The 22989-nt window shown below is 34.5% G+C and overlaps 4 protein-coding genes across 9 annotated transcripts; 1 reads left to right on the top strand and 3 right to left on the bottom strand.

Annotated features, from left to right (window-relative positions):
• The first annotated feature begins 643 nt into the window (after nt 1-643).
• On the top strand, nt 644-5177 carry LOC18046391 (oleoyl-acyl carrier protein thioesterase 1, chloroplastic). Its single transcript, XM_006443502.2, has 7 exons — nt 644-1347; nt 1856-1989; nt 2101-2214; nt 3250-3345; nt 4251-4338; nt 4423-4491; nt 4613-5177. Exons 1-7 carry the CDS (start codon nt 1015-1017, stop codon nt 4889-4891), a joined length of 1113 nt encoding a protein of 370 aa, XP_006443565.1. The 5' UTR covers nt 644-1014; the 3' UTR covers nt 4892-5177.
• Nucleotides 5178-5329: 152 nt separating this feature from the next.
• Nucleotides 5330-10821, bottom strand: LOC18046392 (E3 ubiquitin-protein ligase RNF4). Of its 5 annotated transcripts, none has more exons than XM_024187677.1 (6): nt 10639-10821; nt 9625-9885; nt 9474-9531; nt 8201-8307; nt 7729-7994; nt 5330-6085 (listed from the first exon to the last, which is right to left on the bottom strand). In XM_024187677.1, the coding sequence occupies exons 2-5, from the start codon at nt 9853-9855 to the stop codon at nt 7764-7766; spliced, it is 627 nt and encodes a 208-aa protein (XP_024043445.1). In that variant the 5' UTR covers nt 9856-9885; nt 10639-10821; the 3' UTR covers nt 5330-6085; nt 7729-7763. The 5 variants fall into 5 exon arrangements, with proteins under 5 accessions (XP_024043445.1, XP_006443567.1, XP_006443568.1 ...); XM_006443504.2 differs by lacking the exon at nt 5330-6085 and adding an exon at nt 6893-7189 and having other exon boundaries at nt 7733-7994; XM_006443505.2 differs by lacking the exon at nt 5330-6085 and adding an exon at nt 6893-7189.
• Nucleotides 10822-13427: 2606 nt separating this feature from the next.
• On the bottom strand, nt 13428-15784 carry LOC18046393 (cell division control protein 45 homolog). The gene is made up of 2 exons (XM_006443508.2): nt 15572-15784; nt 13428-15425 (listed from the first exon to the last, which is right to left on the bottom strand). Exon 2 carries the CDS (start codon nt 15363-15365, stop codon nt 13590-13592), a length of 1776 nt encoding a protein of 591 aa, XP_006443571.1. The 5' UTR covers nt 15366-15425; nt 15572-15784; the 3' UTR covers nt 13428-13589.
• Nucleotides 15785-17487: 1703 nt separating this feature from the next.
• LOC18046394 (RPM1-interacting protein 4) lies at nt 17488-20501 on the bottom strand. 2 transcript variants are annotated; one of them, XM_024189852.1, is made up of 5 exons: nt 20288-20501; nt 18818-19390; nt 18226-18393; nt 17797-17982; nt 17488-17690 (listed from the first exon to the last, which is right to left on the bottom strand). In XM_024189852.1, the coding sequence occupies exons 1-5, from the start codon at nt 20291-20293 to the stop codon at nt 17661-17663; spliced, it is 963 nt and encodes a 320-aa protein (XP_024045620.1). In that variant the 5' UTR covers nt 20294-20501; the 3' UTR covers nt 17488-17660. The 2 variants fall into 2 exon arrangements, with proteins under 2 accessions (XP_024045620.1, XP_006443573.1); XM_006443510.2 differs by lacking the exon at nt 18226-18393 and having other exon boundaries at nt 20288-20498.
• Nucleotides 20502-22989: the final 2488 nt, after the last annotated feature.

Consider the following 22989-nt stretch of genomic DNA (forward strand, 5'->3'; position numbering starts at 1 on the left):
TAACAGTATCAACCATACTTTAGGAAAACTAATATAACTGCAGAAGGCATTGCTCATTTCGATCCCCCTTCCACTGGTAAATTCTTATGAATTTCTTAAATTTGTTGTAATCTTTAGGATTGCTTAAAAGCAGCTCAGCTCAGGATGTATTTCAGTTTGTAGTGAAGCAATAACAAAATGGAGGATTGGTGTTTCAAGTGTTTCAGGGTAACTAAAACCTTTTCTTTTTAACCACTCGGGCAGTAGCCCGAGTGGCCAGGGCTGCTGCCCTCCAACTTGGAGGGCAGCAGTTCGAATCCCCACAAAAGTATTGTGGGGGTATTTCATTCTTCAATTAATTTGAGTGAATGTAGTCTTCTTTCTTATCCATGAGTGAGGAATAGACATCCCTCGAATATTTGTGAGGGTTAAAATTTGGGCAGAGCTCTATTAGCATTGATGTCAGTTGGTCCCAGTAATAGTCTGATTTATAAATATCAATAATAATATCATGTATATGAGTTATAATCTGAGCAATAGTCTCATGTAATAAAAAAAAAAAAAAAAAAAAACCTTTTCTTTTTTGTTTTGTTTTGTTTTGGGGGGGAGGGGGGGCGGCGGTCTACTTCAAAACCCAATTTCCGTATTCATTGGCAAAATAAATCTGAATACGTATATATTCATTGGTATTATTGAAACGCACGGAACTGAACTGAAGTCAAAAGAACACGTGCATCTATACAAAAACACGTTCACTTCCAGGTGGCTTACTTTTGTCTGGCTCTGCCGATCCCCGATCCCGATGCCAGTCTCAATTCTGAAGTCTCTACCTTAACCACTCGTCAACAAGTAAATGGCAGCCTCGTAATTTGAGTTGAAACCCAGTGTCAATTCCCTTGCCGCATCGCATCCTCGGTCCCATCGCCCGAAAAGCCACAATAGAGCACACCACAAGGCTCTTACATCTTTAAACGGAGACAGAGAGAAAGAAAGAAAGCTTTCTCTCTCAACACAATCTGGTTTTAGAGAGAGAAAATGCTGAAGCCATTTTGCAATGTGACGGACCAAGCCCAATGCAGATTCCTGGGCCTACCCAGCCCCGTTCCTCGCTTCCGCCGACGTTACGCCGTCGTTCCATGCTCTCGCCCGATGAACAAACCCACAGCTCCCGTTCAGGTACAGGCGGTTGTGTCGGACCAGGGAAGCCCGGCTCGGCTCGAATCCGGGCCTTGCAGCTTGGCGGATCGGCTCCGGCTGGGGACCTTGACGGAAGACGGGTTGTCGTATAAGGAGAAGTTTATAGTGAGGTGTTATGAAGTTGGAATTAACAAAACTGCCACTGTTGAGACCATTGCTAATCTCTTGCAGGTACTAATAATTTTCAAGTCAATTTTTTTCGTGATTTGCACGTGCTGCATTACTTTGTATTATTATTTGATTTGATTTTTGTTTTGTACTTTTTTCTTTCAAGAAATAATTAATTTGTATTCCAACTGTGGCAGCGCATTTGTTTGGTGTGAGTTGCGTGTTAGTATGTCTTTGCATGTATTTTTCATTTGGTTTATTTGGGATTTGTGGTAAACGAGGGTTCCTGCTAATTTGGCAAACTCCCTGAAGTTTTAGCAATTGGTTATTGGCTATCTCACTGATTGCACACCTTATGCAAAATTTCTGCGTAAAGGGGTTTGTGATATTTATCAAAAAGAAAGTGATAAATTGAGCATAAGCAGTTGTGATGATAAAAATTCACCATATTGGTTTGGTTTCCATGTCTTTGTTGGACAAAAATTTTAGTGCATGGAATGAAATAAATCATATCAGTTTCTCTCTCCATTTGTTTTGATGATTCATCATGGGGAGAATAATTGTATTGTAGGAGGTTGGATGTAACCATGCGCAAAGTGTTGGATTCTCAACAGATGGATTTGCAACAACCACCACTATGAGAAAGCTGCATCTTATATGGGTGACGGCCCGTATGCACATTGAAATATATAAATACCCTGCTTGGTGAGTCTGCTTTTCTTTTACTTGACATTGCTAACTTTGAGATTTTCGATTTTCGATTTTCGATTTTTTATATTTTCTTTAGACAATGAAAACTGCGGGCATTTGGTACAGGAGTGATGTGGTTGAAATTGAGACATGGTGCCAAAGTGAAGGAAGAATTGGAACTAGACGTGATTGGATTCTGAAGGACTATGCCACTGGTGAAGTTATTGGAAGAGCAACGAGGTGCACTTTTAACTTTCTTTGATTCTTCTTTTCTTTGCTCATCCAAATAAAATAAAAGAAGATATAGAAAGAGTGAGCATTTGTTTTCTCATTAGCTGAGCTATCCTTTGAGTGCATGCATGTACCCATTCAATCTGGCCTCATCCAGATTAGCAGTATGCATCTTCTCGATTAACTTTCAAGAGTATCTAATCTTGCAGGATATGTAGTTTCTTGGTGACTTTCCTTTTAATGTGATATCTATAATTCATTGCTAGGGGCTTTGAGAACCCCCTTTTACCCTTCTGACGCCTTATACTAGCAGAGGATTTATATGCCATAATAAGTCTCTCTTTTCAATTATATTTCTTTTAATATAATTATTGTTATATTACTTCTCGATGTTTCACTAATTATTAATATGTTTGAATGCTTGTTAAGATTTCTGTTACTTCCTATAATTAACAGAAAGGGAAATCACATACATAATTTTAACTTGTTTCCACAATTTTATGTTTAAATGCTGCTACATTTTCAACGAAGGGACAGTGCATATTCTTTGTTATTTGAAAATATTTACAAAGTAATACCGATGTATCCAAAAAATATCTTTGGGGGATTATACAACTGCAGGTAATGGAACTAGTTTAAGTGCCATCAGTCATCTACATATTTGTGAATAAAGAGGCCTCTAAGATTACTACATTTTCGTTGCATTTTCTTTTATGGTCTAAACCCTTTTCAGTCAGTCTTTTAGCAATTTAAACAGTCAAATAAGGTTACAGTAAATGGGTCATATTCTTCTGGGTAGCATAGTCTTGGATGCTAAAACTGTCACTTTTGGCGGTCATCAATCTGTAGTCAGATATATGTGATAACATGGCTATGGTAGTTTTAACGTCTGAATGAGAAAAAATATTCATTGTAGTTTTATTCATTGTAGTTTTGCTTCATATGCTCCCCTTTACTTCACAGATTTAAGTTTTATGCATGTTTTAATTTCCTGAAGTGACATGATATTTTAGAAGTTGACACTGCTACATCATATGATTTCAGCAAGTGGGTGATGATGAACCAAGACACTAGGCGGCTTCAGAAAGTTAGTGATGATGTCCGAGAAGAGTATTTAGTCTTTTGTCCTCGAGAACTCAGGTAGTGTGCCTTTTCCTTTATCCAGGCTTGAACTGCTACCTTTTAAATCTTTATGGAGACTGCATTTGATACATATTTGGAAAATTACTCTGCTATATTGTTGGATGGAGTGTTGAAGTCCTAATGCATAAAGTGATACACTCTTGACCGCATTAGAATATTTTGAATACCAGATATTTTGATTTGTCCAAATGGGAGGCTATGCAAGTTTTCTAAATGTTGGAGTTTTGGACAAGATTGAAATGAAACTTTGGGTTTGAAGTGCCAACCATTGAGATGAATATTTGAGAACTGTTTCAAAGTAGAAAGTGAATGATTGAGACAGTGATAATTTGCCAATTTTAGGCTAATTCTTTGTTAATTGAAACACAGAAGATTCCCGTTGAAGTGACCTAAAACACTGTTAGGACTTAAGTGCAAATGCTATTGACAATTTTTTAAAATGAATTACTATTCATGTATTTTTCCTTTTTGTGTGTTAAAATGTATGATCTACACCCTCTACATCTGTGCGCACACGCGCATATATGAGTGGATGCAGGGGTTTGGCAAACACTCTTTGCTGGTGGCCATTGCTAATTTTTTGCTGCTTATTAGACTTCATGTCTTGATGTAGTAATGTTTCTTGGATTGTCTAGAGTATGGAATTTGCTGCATTATGAAGATTTCTGTATTCCTTTTTATCCTTTTCCTTGTATGTGCGGCGATGGAAGTTCTGAAGATGGTAAACATCCAACCTTACTGGATTTGAAATTAGCTAAATAGTAACAATCCTCAGCTTTACAAATAGAATTAGATTGTTAATGTCCAAATTCCAAAGTCCCGTATTCTCCTTTCTCTTCTTTCGCACAGTATCAGTTTTAAGTGACATTTTGTTCCTGTAATATTTTTTGCGGCATATGTAGGTTAGCTTTTCCAGAGGAGAATAGTAGCAGCTCAAGGAAAATTTCAAAACTTGAAGATCCTGCTCAGTATTCCCGGCTAGGGCTTATTGTGAGAACAATTCAATTCATCTAAATGTAAATGCTTTCGATATCTGTCACATTCTCACTTCTGAGTGTGCTTTGGAATTTGCAGCCCAGGAGAGCTGATCTGGACATGAACCAGCATGTTAATAATGTCACCTACATTGGTTGGTTACTTGAGGTTAGTACAATGAGGATGGCAACGAAGCTCTTCTTGGCTTTCTTATTTTTGCCAAACCGGAATTGTTATATCTCTACCACACTTAAATTTTTCTTGAGTAACTCCTGTTTATGCATGACAGAGCATGCCTCAAGATGTCATCGACACCCACGAACTCCAGACTATCACCTTAGATTACAGACGAGAATGCCAACAGGACGATGTAGTTGATTCCCTAACAAGTGCAGAACCATTCGAGGATGCAGAACCAGTTTCAAAACTTCAGGGAACAAACGGCTCACCTGCCATAACTGGAGACAAAGAGGACAATCATCAATTTTTACACTTGCTGAGACTATCAGGTGATGGCTCGGAGATAAATCGGGGCCGTTCAGTGTGGAGAAAGAAACCTGCCAGATAAGGAAATAATTAAGTTTTGCTCTCTTATTTCACTGGGTTCCAGAAATGTTTTCTTCTCTCTAGTTTCCTTTTCCTCTATAGACTTTGCTCCAAATTTATGTGCTGTGAGGATAGAGTTTGTGTTGACAAGTAACTTAAGAGCTATTGATTGATGATTGATAGATTGAGCAAGAGGGAATGTAATTGATTCTGGTCATACGTAGGTCACTTCAAACTCCCAGAATCAGTTGTTGTATCTTTGTTGTTTGCTTTTTTATCATGATTATCATGATCTTAGAGCTTTGAGATATGTCTCACTGGTATTTGAAAACACAGTTTGGATTCAGAATCAGAAAAGCAGTAATTCAGCAACTTTACTTTGTCTCCATGTAATGAAGCAGATTTGTTCCGGTTGTTTCATCTGAAATAAAAAAAAAAAAAAATGGTATGATGTTCCCTATCCATGGAGAAAGGTTAGGTTATAGAAACCACATGCTTCAACCATAAATTGAATGATACAGTTACTGTTTCTAATCACATACCAAACGTTACCTAATCGCCAAATTATTTTCTATTCTCTCCTAATTGTCAAAATATTTCAAATTCGAGGCATCAGCGGATTCCACTTAAATGGCAATGAGGCCAATAATGAAGTTACTAAACCTTCTCAAGTATGAGCATCAGAACAACCAAATTAGTAAACAATAAAAGAAACCAGTATCTAACCCCTGCGATCATTTGTATTGATTCCAAAAGAACCAAACCCACTCTGCATAAACCAATAAATATCAGTCCCAAAACGAGTAAACAAATGATACCCTCTTCTCGAATATGTACTATAAAACAAAGTGGCATTGAAACAACCATCTCCATGCAGAAATCAAGAAGTCAGCATGATGAAGATGAAGAAAACTTCAACGGCAATGATCTTTTTGTCTGTCTGTGTTGTGGTGGCACTGCTTGTTGAAACTGAAGCAGCAAGAGATGGGCCAATGAGAGATGACGTGTACAATCATCAGCTTTTCTTGGGTTGGCCATTTGGTGTGGGACCTTTTCTGTTTCCGTGGCTTCACTTTCCTTGGCTCACTGCCGTCCCAAAAGGTAGAGCTGGGCATATGCAGGCTGCCAGCTTCCAATCTCCATGATCCTGATCGTTATCATCACGTGCATGGTGCCCGTCATCAGTTTGAGGTTCAAGGCTGTACTGTACCTCTGTCTGTGAATGAATAAAACGTTCGGGCCTTAATAAAATTGCTTTTTTTTTTTTCTTAATGCATATTTGCCTGAATTCATTTTTCTTTTTATCCGTATTATCTAAAAAAGGTGACAAATTTTAGTCAAAATATTAATTTGAAAGAAAATAAAAAAATTTCAACTTTAAACCAGGCCCGCTTATCATAACCTTGAATGATTCTTCTAAATTTTCTGTCTGTCTAGTTGTCAAATGTCAATACTATTATAGTAAGGCACTTGCTCAAATTTACTAGCAAGAAAGCTCACCCGAGTCATGATAAAATCATCAAATTCGTAGTTTTTATTGTATTGTGAGTTATTGAAATTAAGTGTTCTCTGAGATTAATTAACAAGACCATTAATTTTCCTTTTTCTTTTTCGACATAAAATCATTTGAAACATCAAATCAAGAGACGCGCAACTAAATCGAAGATATTTTGTTTTAGTTGTTCAGATATTTTATTTCATCTTTAACATTGAAAATCAGGTGACATTTGTAAAATCTTACAAAGCATTAAAAGCAAGGTTATGGGTACGGTAAAGGCTGTTCCAGACCATAAGAAAGAAACAATTGTACACTAAACATACGGGTAGAACCACCTTTTCTTACCATATTTGTAATTACTGTATGACATTACTCGAGAAATTGAGGATTTCATTCCTGGCTGTAGTTATTTTTTGACCATGTCGCGAAAGAAATAAGGGGTAGAAGGAGAGGAGAATAGGAACCAACAGATGCTTCAATCAGTAGATAGATACATCGAAAAATATCACCTATTTGAAATTTGAGAAACCACTTAAATTACATTCTTTAATACAGATGCTGAAACTTCAAATTTACCATCACCTAATGCATTCACTGACCACTTGTACTACATTTTATGCCCATATATTAAAGGCCCCCACTTGATTCCTTCCATTAAAAAAGCCATAAGCCTAATTTCATCAGTTGTGTGTGTGCATCCAAATCTAGCTCAACAAAAAATGACAAGTTTAAAGGGGCTTTGACGACCAATTCTGATAGCCATCAACTATATTGACATCCCAAAACATTTTCTCTTCCCTTCCCAAAATGTTTGCATTGACCCTGTTGGCGTAAAAGCTGTTATCAGCATAAGAACAAAAGACAAGGAATCGAGTAATACCTAACACCAGCAACATGATTATAACAGGATAAAGTTTCATCACATTAAGACAGTGAGTGACTATAGTATAAACGAGTTGGTCCATTGAAGGTTCTGAATAGGTTGTGACAACTACAACCTTGTTTTCCATGATATGAGAATCAAAACGTGCTACTGCATAGGTAAACTATGTCGTTTTCCATTTTACCACACAACTAAGCCTCAAGGCTTGACACGACTACCGAGTGCAACATATTCCCAGGTGATGAACCATTCTAGCAAAGTTCAAATGTAATTTTTCATCATTTTGGTATACTTTTAGTGGACTAAATAATCTTAATAATAGTTTCAAAAACTATGAATTAATGTATTTTTCCAAATGCATGGTGCATATGAAAGATACAAGCATTTCCACATATTTATCTTTGAAACAACTGTCAGGAACTGTTGCTTCAATTTCTATGCTGATGGAAATTAAAAATAAAAGAGCTGTTGAACAAACCTACACCATTAATTTTGGTGGCATGAGATTCACATTCAACTGGTTGCTGGAAGGAAGACTCTGATGAGTTCTCTCACTGTAACTTTTTTCCTACATGTTGGGCATTTGTTCTGAGTTGCTATCGCAGACTTAATACATGCTTTGCAGAAGATGTGACCACATTTCGTTGACATCTCCTCAACTAATGGTCCCATACAAATTGGGCAAGTGAAAGTAGGCTCCTTTGGAGGAGGTGGAGGCGGTGGGGGCTTTCCAGCATTCTCTCTCTGGCAATAGAACATTGATTAAGTCAACCTAGACAATATATTCATTGAACACGCACCAAGACTACAAATGCAGAGTGACAGCGAGAGACCAATAACACTACTCTAAATTGAATGAAAGACATAAGATTTTCTTGTTGTCTCTGGATAAAATTTTACCCCGCAGGGATTACCATAATAATAGAACATTAGAGAAATTCAGCTATTACCATCAAGTTGCTGGTGCTTTCCAAATTTATGTAATTGATAATTGGTGGGTTAGTTGGAACCCTTCTGCGCTTGTTGCGATTGCTATGAGTCAAGCCAGTTGTTCGCCCTGCAATAATCATGCATACTGATGAGAGAGATGGAAAAAGAAAAAAAAAATTGTGCAACCGCAAGTACCCACTGAGTGGGATAGAAAAAGACAGATTTGAGCTACAATCACAACATATTGTAATATGACAATAAAAGGAATAAAACGAATTAACCAAATAGATACTATCAATATCTAATTTAACAGAATTAGCATCTAACATAAACAAAAAAATGGGGCATTAGATACTGATGGAACTCTTGAAGTTGCATCAACTTTAATCAATCAAGATTTATCTTGCCCCTAGAAAGTGAGGCATACATCATGTCCACAGGATAAATGTGACTATACAGAAATTGATCATAAGAAAGTTAAAGAAATTTTGCCAACAAAAAAAGCTTTTTAACAGGTTCCAATGTTTGACTTGGATATTAAATCCAAAATAGATATCCACCAACCAAGAACACACAAAATAAGGTTAATTTCATGCTACCCTTCTCACTGTCATTGGTTACACATTTTCTATGGATTCACGGTTCTGCTAAGGTACAACAGAAAAATTCTATGAGATCCAACAAAGATATATAAGTAACCTAATTCCTTCAATGTGCTTACAAAAGAGTTTGATTAATAGGCTTCCATAGCAGTCAATAGAAAGTAGCACACTACCTCCGGTAAATTGTCAGTAGACTCAATCTTGAAACACATTTTGCATAATTTTGTGAAAAAAAAAGTCATTTTCTTTCCCCTTCAACTAATCATTGCCTCACACACTTTTTAACTCTGCTCATTAAATCATATTCTTAATTAGTAAAATAATAAAGATGAAAGGAGAATGCGATTCAATTGAGAATCTCTCTAAGAGGGCTATTGACTAATCTAAGGATAACTCCTTCCCCATCTCCCAATCTTACGAGACTAAGGAAGATTTCGAGGAAGTCCATTACTGAGAGAAGTGGTGCAAAGGAAAGGCAATGGCCCTTCCGTGTTTTTCCCACAATAAAATCACAGACTCAGTGGAGAATTCAATTTCACCGGGTCCATGTAGGAGACAGCAGGGTCGTTAAGTCATGCGTGATAAGTACAATAAAAATGATTAGATGATAATAGCATAAATAGAGATGTACACGAAAGAACATAAAAATGCAATAATAGAAACAAAAAATACAGAAGCTTGGCAACATTACCTGAATCTACATCAACTACAATAGCCCTTCCACGATTCCTTCTAGAATTATTTTTAGCCTAAAACGAAAATGAACAGTCAATAATTTAACCCACAAGAGAATTCGAGTCACAAAAACAGAATAGGCAAAATTCAAATGACAGAAAGGTTACTTCAGCAAAAGCCCTTGGAGATGATTCAATAACATCATCATCAATAGCCTCAACATCAATTGGGGCAGGTAGTATGGACTGATGTTGTTGGCTAGCTTGCACTTCCTCGGACCTGATCTCAATTGAAGTACCCTCACGATCTCTGCTTTCACATGGTGGTGCATTAAGATCCAACACAGCCTTCCTCCGTCGATACCCTCTTACAGGGGCCCTTGCCGCCTGAGTGCTCATGCTCCAAAAATCCCCTTTTTGAAAAATCACCTAAAGGGATATCAGGGAAGAAAAAGTCAGTAATACTTGACAATATGTTCCATACATCACCAGCTGGTCAAACTATTATCAACTGAGCCAAACACAACCACTAACACAGGAAAAAAAATCTTATAAAATTCTAATGTTTTACAATTTTAGTGCAAAAATTGGTTGTCACACTGTTCTATACACAAAACATGGTTAAGAATTTTATGAAAGATTATTATAAAAGAAAACACTGAAGACATTTTACTTCAATATTTAATAAGAATCATGACTAGTGTGTGATTGCAACAGTTTCAGTTTCCAAACCACAGACCCGGCATAGAAGCATAAATCATTGAGCAATATCATCAAATTCAAACCTAAAAAGTGCCAACTTCAACACAGATTTGCAGTTCGAAATCCCAACAGTAAAATATGCATCAGAATACTCATACTGTTCACTTCTTATTCGAATTTCACAGTGAAATCAAGAATCCGCACACCTGATCATAAAAAAACATGACATCTTTTAAAAAAAATCCAAGTCCCAAGCCCTTAAAATGAACAATGACGTGAAGACACAACAATCAGCGACCAAGAACGTATTAAAAATCAAATATTAAGCACAATCGAGCAGCAAACGAATCGATAAATGAAATGCACATGAAAATCGATACTCGGAAACGATCAATCTAGATAAAACCAAACCGATCATCAAATAAAAACAAAAAAAAAAATTAACAGAAATGAAAAATATGTCAAATTGAAGCCTCCAACCTTAATTTCAAGAAGCGAATCGAATCAATTCGTAGAAATTATTGTTAAGAAATCGAAACTAGAGAGGAAAAGAGAGTGATATTTTGCTGTCTAGGGTTTCGTTAGAGGCGAACGATTAGGGGAAGACACTGAGAGAGACGATGTTTGTTTTGATTTTGAACTCTGACAGGTTTCTCATTTCGGTGAGGGAGAGGAGTGGGACGGGCTTTGAGCTTCGGGCCGTCAATGAGACGCGGATCGTAAGGTTTCAAAATTGTCCACGTGGCCTTGTCAGTTAGAAATGCAAACGTGTCGTTTGATATTTGCACAGTCCCGCGGCAAGGTTAGCAAATTAGGGGATTGGGCAGGCATTTTTTTGTTCAGGTCCAAGCCCATTAGATTAGAAGTATAAGGGTTGGGCCCAGATCGGGCTTTTTGCGGGCCTGAGCTGCGCTTGAATTGAACTTGGGCTTTTACTTTATTTTTTTAATTTTTTTTAAAAAATTGTTGTAAACATAAAATGAGTAATAATAATCCAATCGTTATAATTAACAATGAATTAAAAAAATATTTCAAAATAAAATAATAAATAATGAAAATAAAGTAAATAAAAGTTTAAAAATTTAAAAATTTAATTTTTTAGTACTAAATTCTCTAATTCAACCACTCTCTTAACTAATTAACACTTAAAAAAGAGTTTAATATTATAATTTTAAATTTTGATTCATTATTAATATATGCATAAGGAATTTAAGCTTACTTTTTTTCATTATTTTTTAAATTTTAATTTATAAATTTATTTTTTAAAAAAATATAGGAGTTGGGTTTGGCCCGAACTTTTTGTCCTAAGCTTTTGTACAGGTCCTCATGTGCGAAGTACGGACCAAAACTCATGAGAATGGGCCGGGTTAGCCTAGGCTTTTTTGCCATCCCTGATCCTGTCTGTGCTTTACTTTTAAGTCTTTCGTTTGATGATTGGAGTTTGTAATAAGAGTCCAGCTTTGTTGGAACCATCTTACGGTAGAGTAATTTTTTTTATAACTAAATGATTAAAATTCTAATGTATTTTTTTAATTAATTATCACTTTGTGTGTGTCTATGATTTTTGCTTAGCCTTGTAATAATAGCAACTCTATTCTATTCTCGCTCCTATGAATCCTAAATTGAGCCCGGTTATTATTCTTTCATATTCCTGCCACGTCATTTCATCTATAATCAAAAGGCGATTTTTTTTTTTACTTTTTTTGCACTATGGTACATAGGGGTGGCAAAACGAATAAATGAATCGAATTCGAATCGAATCGTAAACTAATTGGGTCAAAATTCTGCGGATTCAGATTCATTTCATTTATCAAACGAATTGAAATTTCAGGATTCGGATTCGATTCGTTTATTAAACGAATATTTGGTTCGATTCGTTTAATTTGTTTAAAATAATTGATAAACGAATCGAATCGAATCGAGTCTGGATTCGTTTATCCTTAACGAATCGAACCGAATCAAGATTCGTTTACAATTCATTTAGAAAAAATATAATTAATAAATAAAATTAAGCAAAATAAAATATATAAAAAATCACAAGTTTAACATCCCACAACAAAATAAAAATAACCCAAACAATATTATGCAGTCATCTAAATACCAAATGACAAACCCCTAATAATACAAATAACAATAATTCAAATTCAAATTATAAAGTAAGGTAATTTCTTTAATTCTCTTCATTTGTCTTTTTCACCTTGAAAACAAAAATCCTACACCAAAAAGTAAATAAAATGTTATTAACAATTTAACATACTGTAATATTGATAATAATCATTGTAAAATTTCAAAATATCAAATATATAGTAAATTTGTAATATTTTTAAGGAAATAATAATTAAATAAGACAAAATTTTACTTATCACACTCACACAAATCCAAGGATTTGGAGCAGTGGCAAAACGTAGCACTTGCTAGATGCAAAAATTAAAAAGAAAAAGAAAATGATTTGGAGATGGAAATGAAGTGTAAAATTAGGGTTGATCTTTTTGGCTTTATGTGTTATGCTTAAAATTACAATATTAACCTTGATATTTTAAAAAGTTTTTAAATAAAATTAAGGACAAAAAAATATTTTAATTAAACAAATAATAAATAAATTTTAAACGAATCGACCTCTATTCGATTCGTTTGAGGTCGATTCGTTTATGACCCGTTTATTAAACGAATAAACGAATCAAAATCTTCAAACCCGCATTCGATTCGTTTAATTAGCGAATCGAATCGAATTCACCCATTTATTAAACGAATCAATTTTTTCAAACTCAAACCCATTTAATTCGCATCAAATCGAATCGAATAAACGAATCATAACCCATATTGCCACCCCTAATGGTACAGCGACTGTAACGCTCATTGGGAGTTATTCAAGTATGGTGTTGGTAATGCTTTATCTGTGGCAGTTTCATGCCATTTTCTTGAAAAATATGCATGATTTAAATTTGTTCAACAATTTATTGAAATGAAATCAGTACATGCTAGTGAAGTGAAATTGAATATGCAAGGGAAACAACATACCGTGATCCAAACCAAGGATGAGTACTGAATGTGAAAAAAAAGAAGTCAAGCTGAATTTACCAATCACCACCCCAGGATCTACCGATATGGTAACAGCTTCCTAGTTACAGACTGCAAACTACATCAGCCAAGAACTGTTAGTTTTAATTGATTCTTATATGCGATACAAGATTTTAAACCAAATCAGTCGACTTTAGATGCAAAGTTAGAACAGAGGAATAAACAAAGAAGAAAGAGCTATCGTTGGTTGAATAGCATCATACAAGATTTCTCTCACATTTATGAATTATTCCAAACGTGCCTGGAAAGAGTGAAAAAAAAAAAATTACAAGTAATAAACAAATTGTCTTCAGAACGACACATCAAAGTTTAACACCTATAGATCTTGACATTATGTAAAGTACAATTACACATCAAAGCTTCTCGGTTAATCTGACCATAAAAGAATTAACTGCACCTCTATCTAAGATGATCCATGAAGATTCAAAGAGCTCGTGGAAGAACTCAGCTCCAATCTCGGTAGCTGCATTTCTGAAGGAAACCCCAAATGCATTTCCTCGGAGGGCGCCAAGTCGAGGCTTCCCACAAACCCCGACAATCAACACTTTATTTGGTTCTTGTGCTAAGCAGGCACATACCAGAGGCTTCATTCTAGCTCCCTTCTCTTTCAATGCATCCATTAAAAAATAGCAGAATTTAGTTAAAGCCTGGGGGTACCCCAAAAATTTTGTATCCGCTGAATCTTCAAGCTTAACCCACCTGAATTTCCGTCCGCTTCTAATAGCTCCGCTCTTCATAATGGCTGCACTTCCTTGCCTAAGTATTGCTCTCTGTACCTTAATTGCCTGCTGCATTCCAGTTTTCAACTGATCAAGATTGCTCAGTGATAATGCATCATATGCCACCCCAAATTGCTTTGAAGCACAAGAGCCATCAGAAGTTACAAATGACTCAAGCAGTGCCGTAACTCCATACACCACATCCGCAGCAGATACCCTGGAGCTGTAACCATGTAGCCTCAGGAAACTCCGGTAATAGAAATCAGTAAGCCCATATTCAGGTAGAAACCTTTCAAATTCATCTTTCATCTTCCGTTTTACTTCAAGATTCATGTATTGAAACTTTTGCTGGCAATCCACGAGTGCAAATCCCATTCTAGCAAGAAGCAGCTTGAGCTTTTTCATCCCATTGTCACTCCATGTCTTCAACTTAGTTGCAATATACGAAGAGCACAACATCGAGTCAAATAAATTCCACTCCTGCAGCAGCATAAGTCTTGGTTCATCATCATACGCAATTCTTGCAGACTCAGGTGCTCGAATCTTGGTCCCATCTTTGAGTGTCACTGAAGTAACAGCATCCAAATTACCAGAACTGTTAATATGCTGCTCAAGCTCCATAACTCCAGCTTGGTACCTCTCATCAGTCAACCTCTCATGCACAAACTGATCAGTCAACGAAACACAAGCCAACCAAAGCAACTCATTTGTATTTTTCCTCAAAGAATGCGACAAATCATACATCAAACACCCAGATGGCTTACCATGAAAGGTACCCATTCTATAATATTCTCTCTTCATTCTCTTAAAAACCTTTTCCGGGTCCTCCCCCCTTTCTAAATCAACTCGTCTTCGCTTCCTTGACCCGCCCTCATTTTCCTCTCCCTCACTTTCACTGTCATCTTCCTCATCACTATCCAAATCCTCATCATCTATCCCCAAATCAATCGCATGAGCCAAAGCCGAAACATTAAAATCATAAGCCAAATCAGCCTGCTGCTCATCATCCGGCGTATACAACACTACCACGTTATCATTTCCATCACTCAAATTATGTAAATGAATGGGCCTGTGACTATCAACAACAAAAACACGTGCCTTGGGGCCTAAATTAAGAACCCTTTTCAAGTCACGGTGAGAACCCCAATTAATCAACAGAATCGTAATTTGGGTTTCAGAAGAAGAACCCAAATTGGGTCCCGCATATTTATGAATTTCTTGAAAAGAAGAAACCGGATAACAGGCATAACGGACCGAATCAGACTCGAGGACATGGAGAATTATTTTTAGGGCACAGAGTGAGTCCACATCAGACGTTGATGGGAATATCAGAAGAGGCGAGTCAGAAGAAGCCGTAGCCGATTCGCGGAGCCGCGTGTAGAACGAATCTAGCTTTTTCTCCCTAACCATGATTGCTCAATTCAAAATAGAAACGTCTATACAAAATCCAATACGCCCACTAAAAACGGACTGCATAATAGCTCAAAAATTCAAGAAATATCCCCCAAAAATGTTAAACGAGAAAGAAATCAAGAAGCTCTACGCTGCCCACGAAATCTATTTTACAAATTCGGTTGACGGAAAATTAGAGTGAGGAATTGAAGTTGAAGTAGTACCTGGGATTTGGAGAATCCGAGTGAGAATAAGGATTTCCCTGTTCTGGTTTGGCTTTGCTCGCTAATCAGATCTGCAACTGACTCAGTGAGAGAGAGGAGCGGATTTGCCTTTTGTTTTGTTTTGATTTTTGAATTGGGAGAGATTTGTGCCAAATTTTTAAATTTGAAGATCAGCCGCCAAGTTTTGGCGCTACTGCTTTACCGGGTGAGAGAGACGGAAGTAAATATTGTACGCGGGCGAGCATAGTATTAGTGTCAAGGCAGCGAGTGTGCGAACGTTGATAGGAACTAGAAAGTTTGATGATTGAACGGTCTGGATGAATTGGTTTTAGATAATCTACGGCCAAGGTCATTTAGGGAACGCTGTGACTGTGGTTGTGACAAGTGTCAACCAGAAAGTAATGGGTCAATGTTTCACTCTGACTCGAACATCTTAATTCTAAATTACAAAGATGCCCCTCTAAATTGACAATATTCTACTCTACGGCCTACACATGTTGGCTTGAAGCGTAGCTTTCACTTCAAAATCAGGTACAATTTGACGGTACTATAAAAAAATTCAAATAATCGTATTATGTTTATTTTAGGGTACAAGTTACCCAATTCATTGGTTTGAATTTGATTAATAATGAAACCATGATCGTTATCATGATTCATGGCCATCTAAATTTAATTAGAGTTAAAAATTATTAAACTGCTACCAGTGAGTAATGACAGTTTTCTAAAATTGATATAAAATTTATATTTTAAATAGTATATTTTTTAACATATTATCTCATTAATGATTATAGAAAATTCAACTATTATCAAGTACACGATGATTATTGATTTATAACAGAGTCATTTGTTTATGTTACAAACATTACTTAATTTATAAATATATTACACCTCAAGGGGTAAAAAAATTTACAAACAAAAGGGTTCACCTTCACCGTATCATTTGTGTGTTCGTTGAATAACATGTTGACTTATTTTGAAGTCGAGCAATCATAATAAAAAGAGAAACATTGAGAGCATAATACCGTCCTATATATTTTCTCTGCACCATTTTCATTCTTTCACATGCTATCTGTACGCTTAATAATTGAAACAAAAAAATGTTTTTAACTCATAGTCATAGTAAAATCAACTTAAATTCTGGAAAAAAAAAAAAAAAAAAGATTGAGGTGACGTTTGTTTTTTTGTCTGAAATCTGAATAGACCTGAATTAGTCTGAATTCTAAATAAGTTTGAATGTCTAAATCTGAATAATATGTTTGTTTTTTCGTCTGAATATCAGAAAATAAGTATTAAGTTATTTATTTTTTTCAACTTAAAAAACTAAAAATATATACGTTTACATTTGTATCCTTATTAAATTTGAATGTCAAATAAATAATATATTAAATACCACAATATTTTAACATTTATAAATAAAACTATATTCAAGTGAATACATAATTATTTTAAAATTTTAATATATAAAATACCATAAATTTCAAATTTTATCGTATATAATATAAGAAAAAAAACATGAATATTTTTATGTGGGATAAATATCTATGGGTAAGTTTTGGGATAGACATGAAAAATAAATTATAAAATAGAGACATTTTTGACATTAGCAAGTAATTGACTTAATTCAGATTTCTCCATTAAGTAAAAAGTCAAAAAAATTAACTTATTTTATTAACTCAAAATTATCTAAAAAGTCTCATTAAGTTATAAAAACAAACACATCTAATTAACTTAATTGATTAAGTTAAGTCACTTTAAGTCATTAAATTAAAAAACAAACGTCACGTGAGTGTGATAATAAATACATACATAGTAATGAATATAAATAGAATAAAAGAATATATATGTAATAAGATAATAAAATATGATTGCTTACAATGGAAATTAACCCTCTTAAAGTAGGAGGGATGAGGAACATGAACAACTAAAGAGAACATCTTTTGCTTCCAAAAGACTGTTTTATTATCAGAAAAAACACACCCGATACAACAATGCATTTGAAAGAAGTTGCTCTTCGCGGAAAGAGCTTTCAAATTATATACAGGTTGCATCCACCACACCCCATCATCATCGATAAATTTGAAGAATTCCCTTATTTCTTGCCCCAAGGAAAGCAACAACTCTAAAATGCCAAACAAAACAACACAAAAGAAGGAATCTTAAGATTTTAAGAAAATAAATGAGTTTATCTGCTTTGTGGAAACATAAGTTCATATAATTAAGCATACCTTGACACCGTCATTATTAGTTGGCCTATGATAGTTTCTCTGCGTGGAAGGACTTTGCATGCCTGCTCTTCCTGCACTGTTTCTCTCCTCTCGCACTTGGTTAAAAATGTGAGTGTAACCATCAGCTGATGAAGGGTTATTCTCATCCCAATCCCCAAATTTAGGAACTGCAGCCCCTTTATCAGGCTGTCACAACAGAAACCACAGTCAGGAACAATGAAGATTCAAAGAATAAAGACGAATGGAATTACACTAGAACGGGAGGAGAAAAAGTGAAATTTTTGCATCAAATTAGATAGAACATTTAGACTTCTTGTCAAGCGGGAGACACTACTAAGAAGCCAATAAACCAAATTCAAGCTGTCAAGAAAGAAATTTCATCTAGGTTGGGAATATAACATAATGTTGAAAAGGGCTAAAACAGCCAACCACTTCTAAATCAGGGGTTGTTCTCAGAGCTACATTTTCAGCAAATGACCAACTACTCCCAATTCTTCTCTCATCCCGCAATTTCTTAAAAATGTGATTATAGCCATCTGCTGATGCAGTATTCTGATCCCAATCACTAAATTTGGGAAATGCAGCTCCTCCGTCAGGCTATCACAACAGAAACCGACTAGTCAAATAACAAAGAAATTTAATCAAGACTAATGGATTCATGCTGGGAAAGGAAGAGAAAAAGGTGAAATTTTTGCATTGACCCTGTTGCCAAACAGGAGACATTACTAAGAAACTCAAAAATGGCTTTTAGTTCACAAAAGAAATTTCATCTAGATGGAGAACATAACACAAAGAGGAAACAGAATTCAAAAAATGAGGCTGAACGGCCGAGCGTGACAACTAGATCAGACTGTCAACTAAATGATTTTTTTTTTTTTTAAGAAATTACTTCATGAGAAAGAGGAATCAGGGGTGGGGTTCTGCTTGTTGGTAGACTTGCTTTAGAAGGCTACGACTCAGTTTAAAAACACACATTCCCAATTGTAAAATAAAAATGACAGAGTACAAGGAAGAAAATTACACTTTCATCGACTCTTGGATTTGGCCTCATTCGAGATCTTCCAGGAGTACCATGGCTATTTGTATACACACTCTTTCCTTCCCATGAAGGAGAGGATGAATCCAGACTACCTCTTCTGGGGTTCCTAGCCTGATTATGCATAGGGGAGCGTTCAAAGCTGTTGTCTGAACCTATACTGTTTCTTACAGGCTTCTTGTATGTTTCACCAGAACTTGCTACACGACCTCCTCGTTGATGAGCAGACTCAGTGGCAGCTCTGCAGCTCATGTCATCATGACGTGCTGGTGAGTCTCTGGACTGCCTGAGATCACTACCCTCTTTGTTCCTCCATCTTTCATAAGTTGTTCTAACTGCTTCTTGTCCCAGAGGCTTCTCTGGTTCAGCTTTGATCTTGGAAGGAGGAGCTGGAGCTTGAGCTTCATAATCAGACAATAAGTCCGGGTTCTCCTGCGGGTCATTTGGATTAATCATCGTCCCCCCAGTCCGACCCTTCCTGGCCTTGTCAAAATACATTGTGTAAGGAACATTATCTTCATTTTCCCAGTTTCCAAACTTCGGTACATGTGAACGTTGCTGCCACAGAACATGAGAATGTTATAATTCACCCAAATATCATCAATAATGAAGAGTCATTGTCATCTCTGATTATATTCCAGTTCATCCATGACTCCACATCCAAGAAGCAGTAAATTATAATTTCTAGAATTCTCTTTTATCACAGGGTCAAAGAGATTGGGCGAATTATTGTACACTAACAAAGCTATGGATAATGACAGATACAATGATTCAAAGATCGCTTAAGTCTGGTAAGATAGGAGACTAAGACAACAGCCAAATTCGTCAAAAAAAACATTTTAATTCATCAAACCCAAAGCCAAAAAAACATACTAATTAATCAAATTCAACTCCATTATTGAACATCATTTTCATTTGGAAATAACATAGAATTAAAAAGGGTAAATCAATGAGATCTGGAAAACAATTACTGAGAAATTATCCTATCCATCCGTAATTCCAAAATAGTTCAGACAAATAAACAAAAAGAAACCCATATGACAAAAAAAAATTCAGAATTGAAGAAATAGTAAAAATTCAGCATTGCCAATCAGACAAGACAATTAACATTCATAAACCAAAATTGGAATCCAAAATCCAAGGATCCTATACAATCATCCCATTAAAGGTTGTTACAGACCATAAGAAACTCAACTATAAAACAGAAAAAAAAAATAAAGAAAGAAAGCTCCATCCAACTGAGCCAAGCTACAATTAACCAGCGACTTCATGTTCATCTCTTCTAACAAAACCAAAACAACACACAGAACTTTAGACACAAAAATAAAAATAAAAAACAAATAAAGTTTTATATTTTTTAATCTTCAAGCAATTTTCCCAACAGAAACACAATGTAAATAAAAACTTGCAAAAATGCTATTACAAAAAAAAATGGAAAGAAAGAAAGGAGCTTACTGCCATGTCTCTGTCTATCCCAGTTAAGGAAACCAGCAATCTTTTTAACTGGAAAATTCAAGTTTGGTGATGAAACAAAACTATAAAAGCTATTAAGCTCTCAGCACAAAAACCTTCAAACAACCCAACAAGACGAAAGAGAGACAGAGACCCCCTTTTAAAGAGTTGATTTAGAAGGAGTTAAAAAAATAAAAATAGAAATATAAGGTAATCAACCATTGACTGGTAAACTTTGACCTTTCTCTTTCTCATTGAAAAAAAAGAAAAAGAAAAAAAGGAAATTTTTTTTTTAAAAAAAAAAAAAGAAAGAAAGAAAAATCTGTGTTTCAAATGTCACTCTCACTCAACATGGCCTTATGGATTGGTTGGTTACTTGTTTATGTACCGTTTTGACGTGGAAATTAAATGGAGTTTTGGTGGTTCCAGGAATGCTGGTTGGTGCCATTGAAATGACAGTGGAAGAAGTGAAAATGGACGTGATCAAGGCAAGGGACAGGTTTTGGTCATAAATGGTGGTTGGCTAATGAATAATGGGCGTGGGGTCAGAGTTAACGCCGTTACTGTTAGTGGCGGCTGACTTTTATTTAAAAGCTGCGCGCTTCCTTCTCTCCAGTCTCCTCAAGCTTCTGTTTGTCTGCTTCTGTTGAAACACGTCTGCTCATCATCTTCTATTCCTTGTCTGTATTTTATAATTTTTTTTTTTTTACTTTTATGTATTTGCATTTAGGGATATCAATCTTACCCATAACCTCATAAATTCATCTAAATCCATAAGTAAAAACATGGTTGTTGTGGATTTGATAATTTAAATTTTGTGTAAGTACATATTTAATAATGGCAAACCTGCTGCAAGCAGTATCTATTGTTATCTCTATTTGCCTTTGAAAAAAGTAATGAATTAATTAAGTTAATTATTATTAAATATTAATTATAAGCTAACTATATATTTATATATATGTGTGTGTGTGTATGTATAGTTATAAGCTGATGATTAGTTCACATAAAAGTTTAAAGAAAAGAATTTATATTCTAAAAAATAGTGGTTAAATTTAAAAAGTAAAAATTATAACAATATATATAGGACTTGTCATGGATTTTGTTTTTCCTCCTTTTTGTCCACCTCTATAATGTTAGATTCAAATATCAGCTCATACATTGTAGTTCTCTAAACGCTAGATTTAAAAAAACGAGATGAAGATTTACGCACTATCAAATCAATAAGAGTGATAATTCAGTAACAAATTGTTATATAAATTTATTTTATACAAATTGATGTGGCATTAATTTATTGGTTGAATGAAAATATAAAATAATAAAAATAAATCATGTGAGCCAAGAAATATTTAATTCAATCAATGAATTAACGCCACATCAGTATAAAATAAATTTATATAAGAATTTGTAGTTATATCATTACTCAATCAATAAATAGCTAATAAATTTGGTATGAACTTTTACCTTTTTTATGGGTTGTCAAAAATTCTTGGTTCATTTTGGGTTTTCTGATCGTGCAAATTAAATTCATGAGTTCATTTTATGTCATATATGTGTTTGTGATTAGGATATAACATAAGGCCATGTTTAGATGATAGGATCAAGTATGAAGGTGGACTAGTTTGGGGATTAAATGTTTATTTCATGTTTGCCCAGCTTAGTTGTTGGATTGGACTAAAAGAGACTAAATTTGAATTTAATCCTAAAATCATGGGATTAGTAATCCTAATTTACACAAGAGATTAGTTGGAATAAGATAAAAAAAAAAGCCCATTTTTTAGACTTTCATATATCATTATTTTTTATTTATACCTAATAATAATTAATTAATTTTTTTATTTATGGTTTACTTAAAATTTATTTTTTATTTATTATCTATCATCTAACTAAATCAGTACTTGTACTTGTACTAATTCTTGAGATTAAATTTTCATTACTTGTATATTAATAATTTATTAATAAAATTAACCATTTAATAATGTATTGCATTATTGATTGTATTAAATTTGTAATCACTAATATAATGTTAGAAATAATCATGAAAATCAATAATATCATCAATCAGTTGATTTTATAAAATATTTTATAAAAATTAATTAAATAATTTATATTTCTTTTTTATTTTTATAATATAAGGAGTGCCCAATAACTCATTTACAATATATTTTATTTTCTTATTAACTACTTATTATATTTATTATAAAATTTCATGAATAATTTATACTTTTATTTCAATATGAACATAAAATCTTAAATGCTATATAATATTATTTAAATATAATTTAACATAATCCAATCTATTACCATGCTAAATATAAGGCAATATAATATAATATATTTTAATCCATTCCAATTTAATCCAGTCTAATCTCAATAATTCGTCTAATTCAATCATGCATGCCAAACATGACCTAAGATAATGTACCTTCCAGTTTGAGTTACGTCAAATAATTAAATTTTATTAAACTTTATTAACTTTATGATCATTTAACATTATCTAAATTATATGATGTGATAGAATATTGTAATTAAACCTCATATTTACGTCTTAAATTTAAGCCAAAATTATACTATCATAAAAGTGAAATGCGAATATAATTCAAGTTGAGTCTAGTGCTTTTTGTTGTCGCACAGCATCGAAGAAAAAGTCTTTTCGTATCAAAAACTTTGCCTTTCACAGGACTTCATTAGACTTTTCAAAAAGGTTT

Source organism: Citrus clementina, unplaced genomic scaffold (assembly GCF_000493195.1).
Source record: "Citrus clementina cultivar Clemenules unplaced genomic scaffold, Citrus_clementina_v1.0 scaffold_3, whole genome shotgun sequence".
In the NCBI taxonomy this organism is placed as follows: domain Eukaryota; kingdom Viridiplantae; phylum Streptophyta; class Magnoliopsida; order Sapindales; family Rutaceae; genus Citrus; species Citrus x clementina.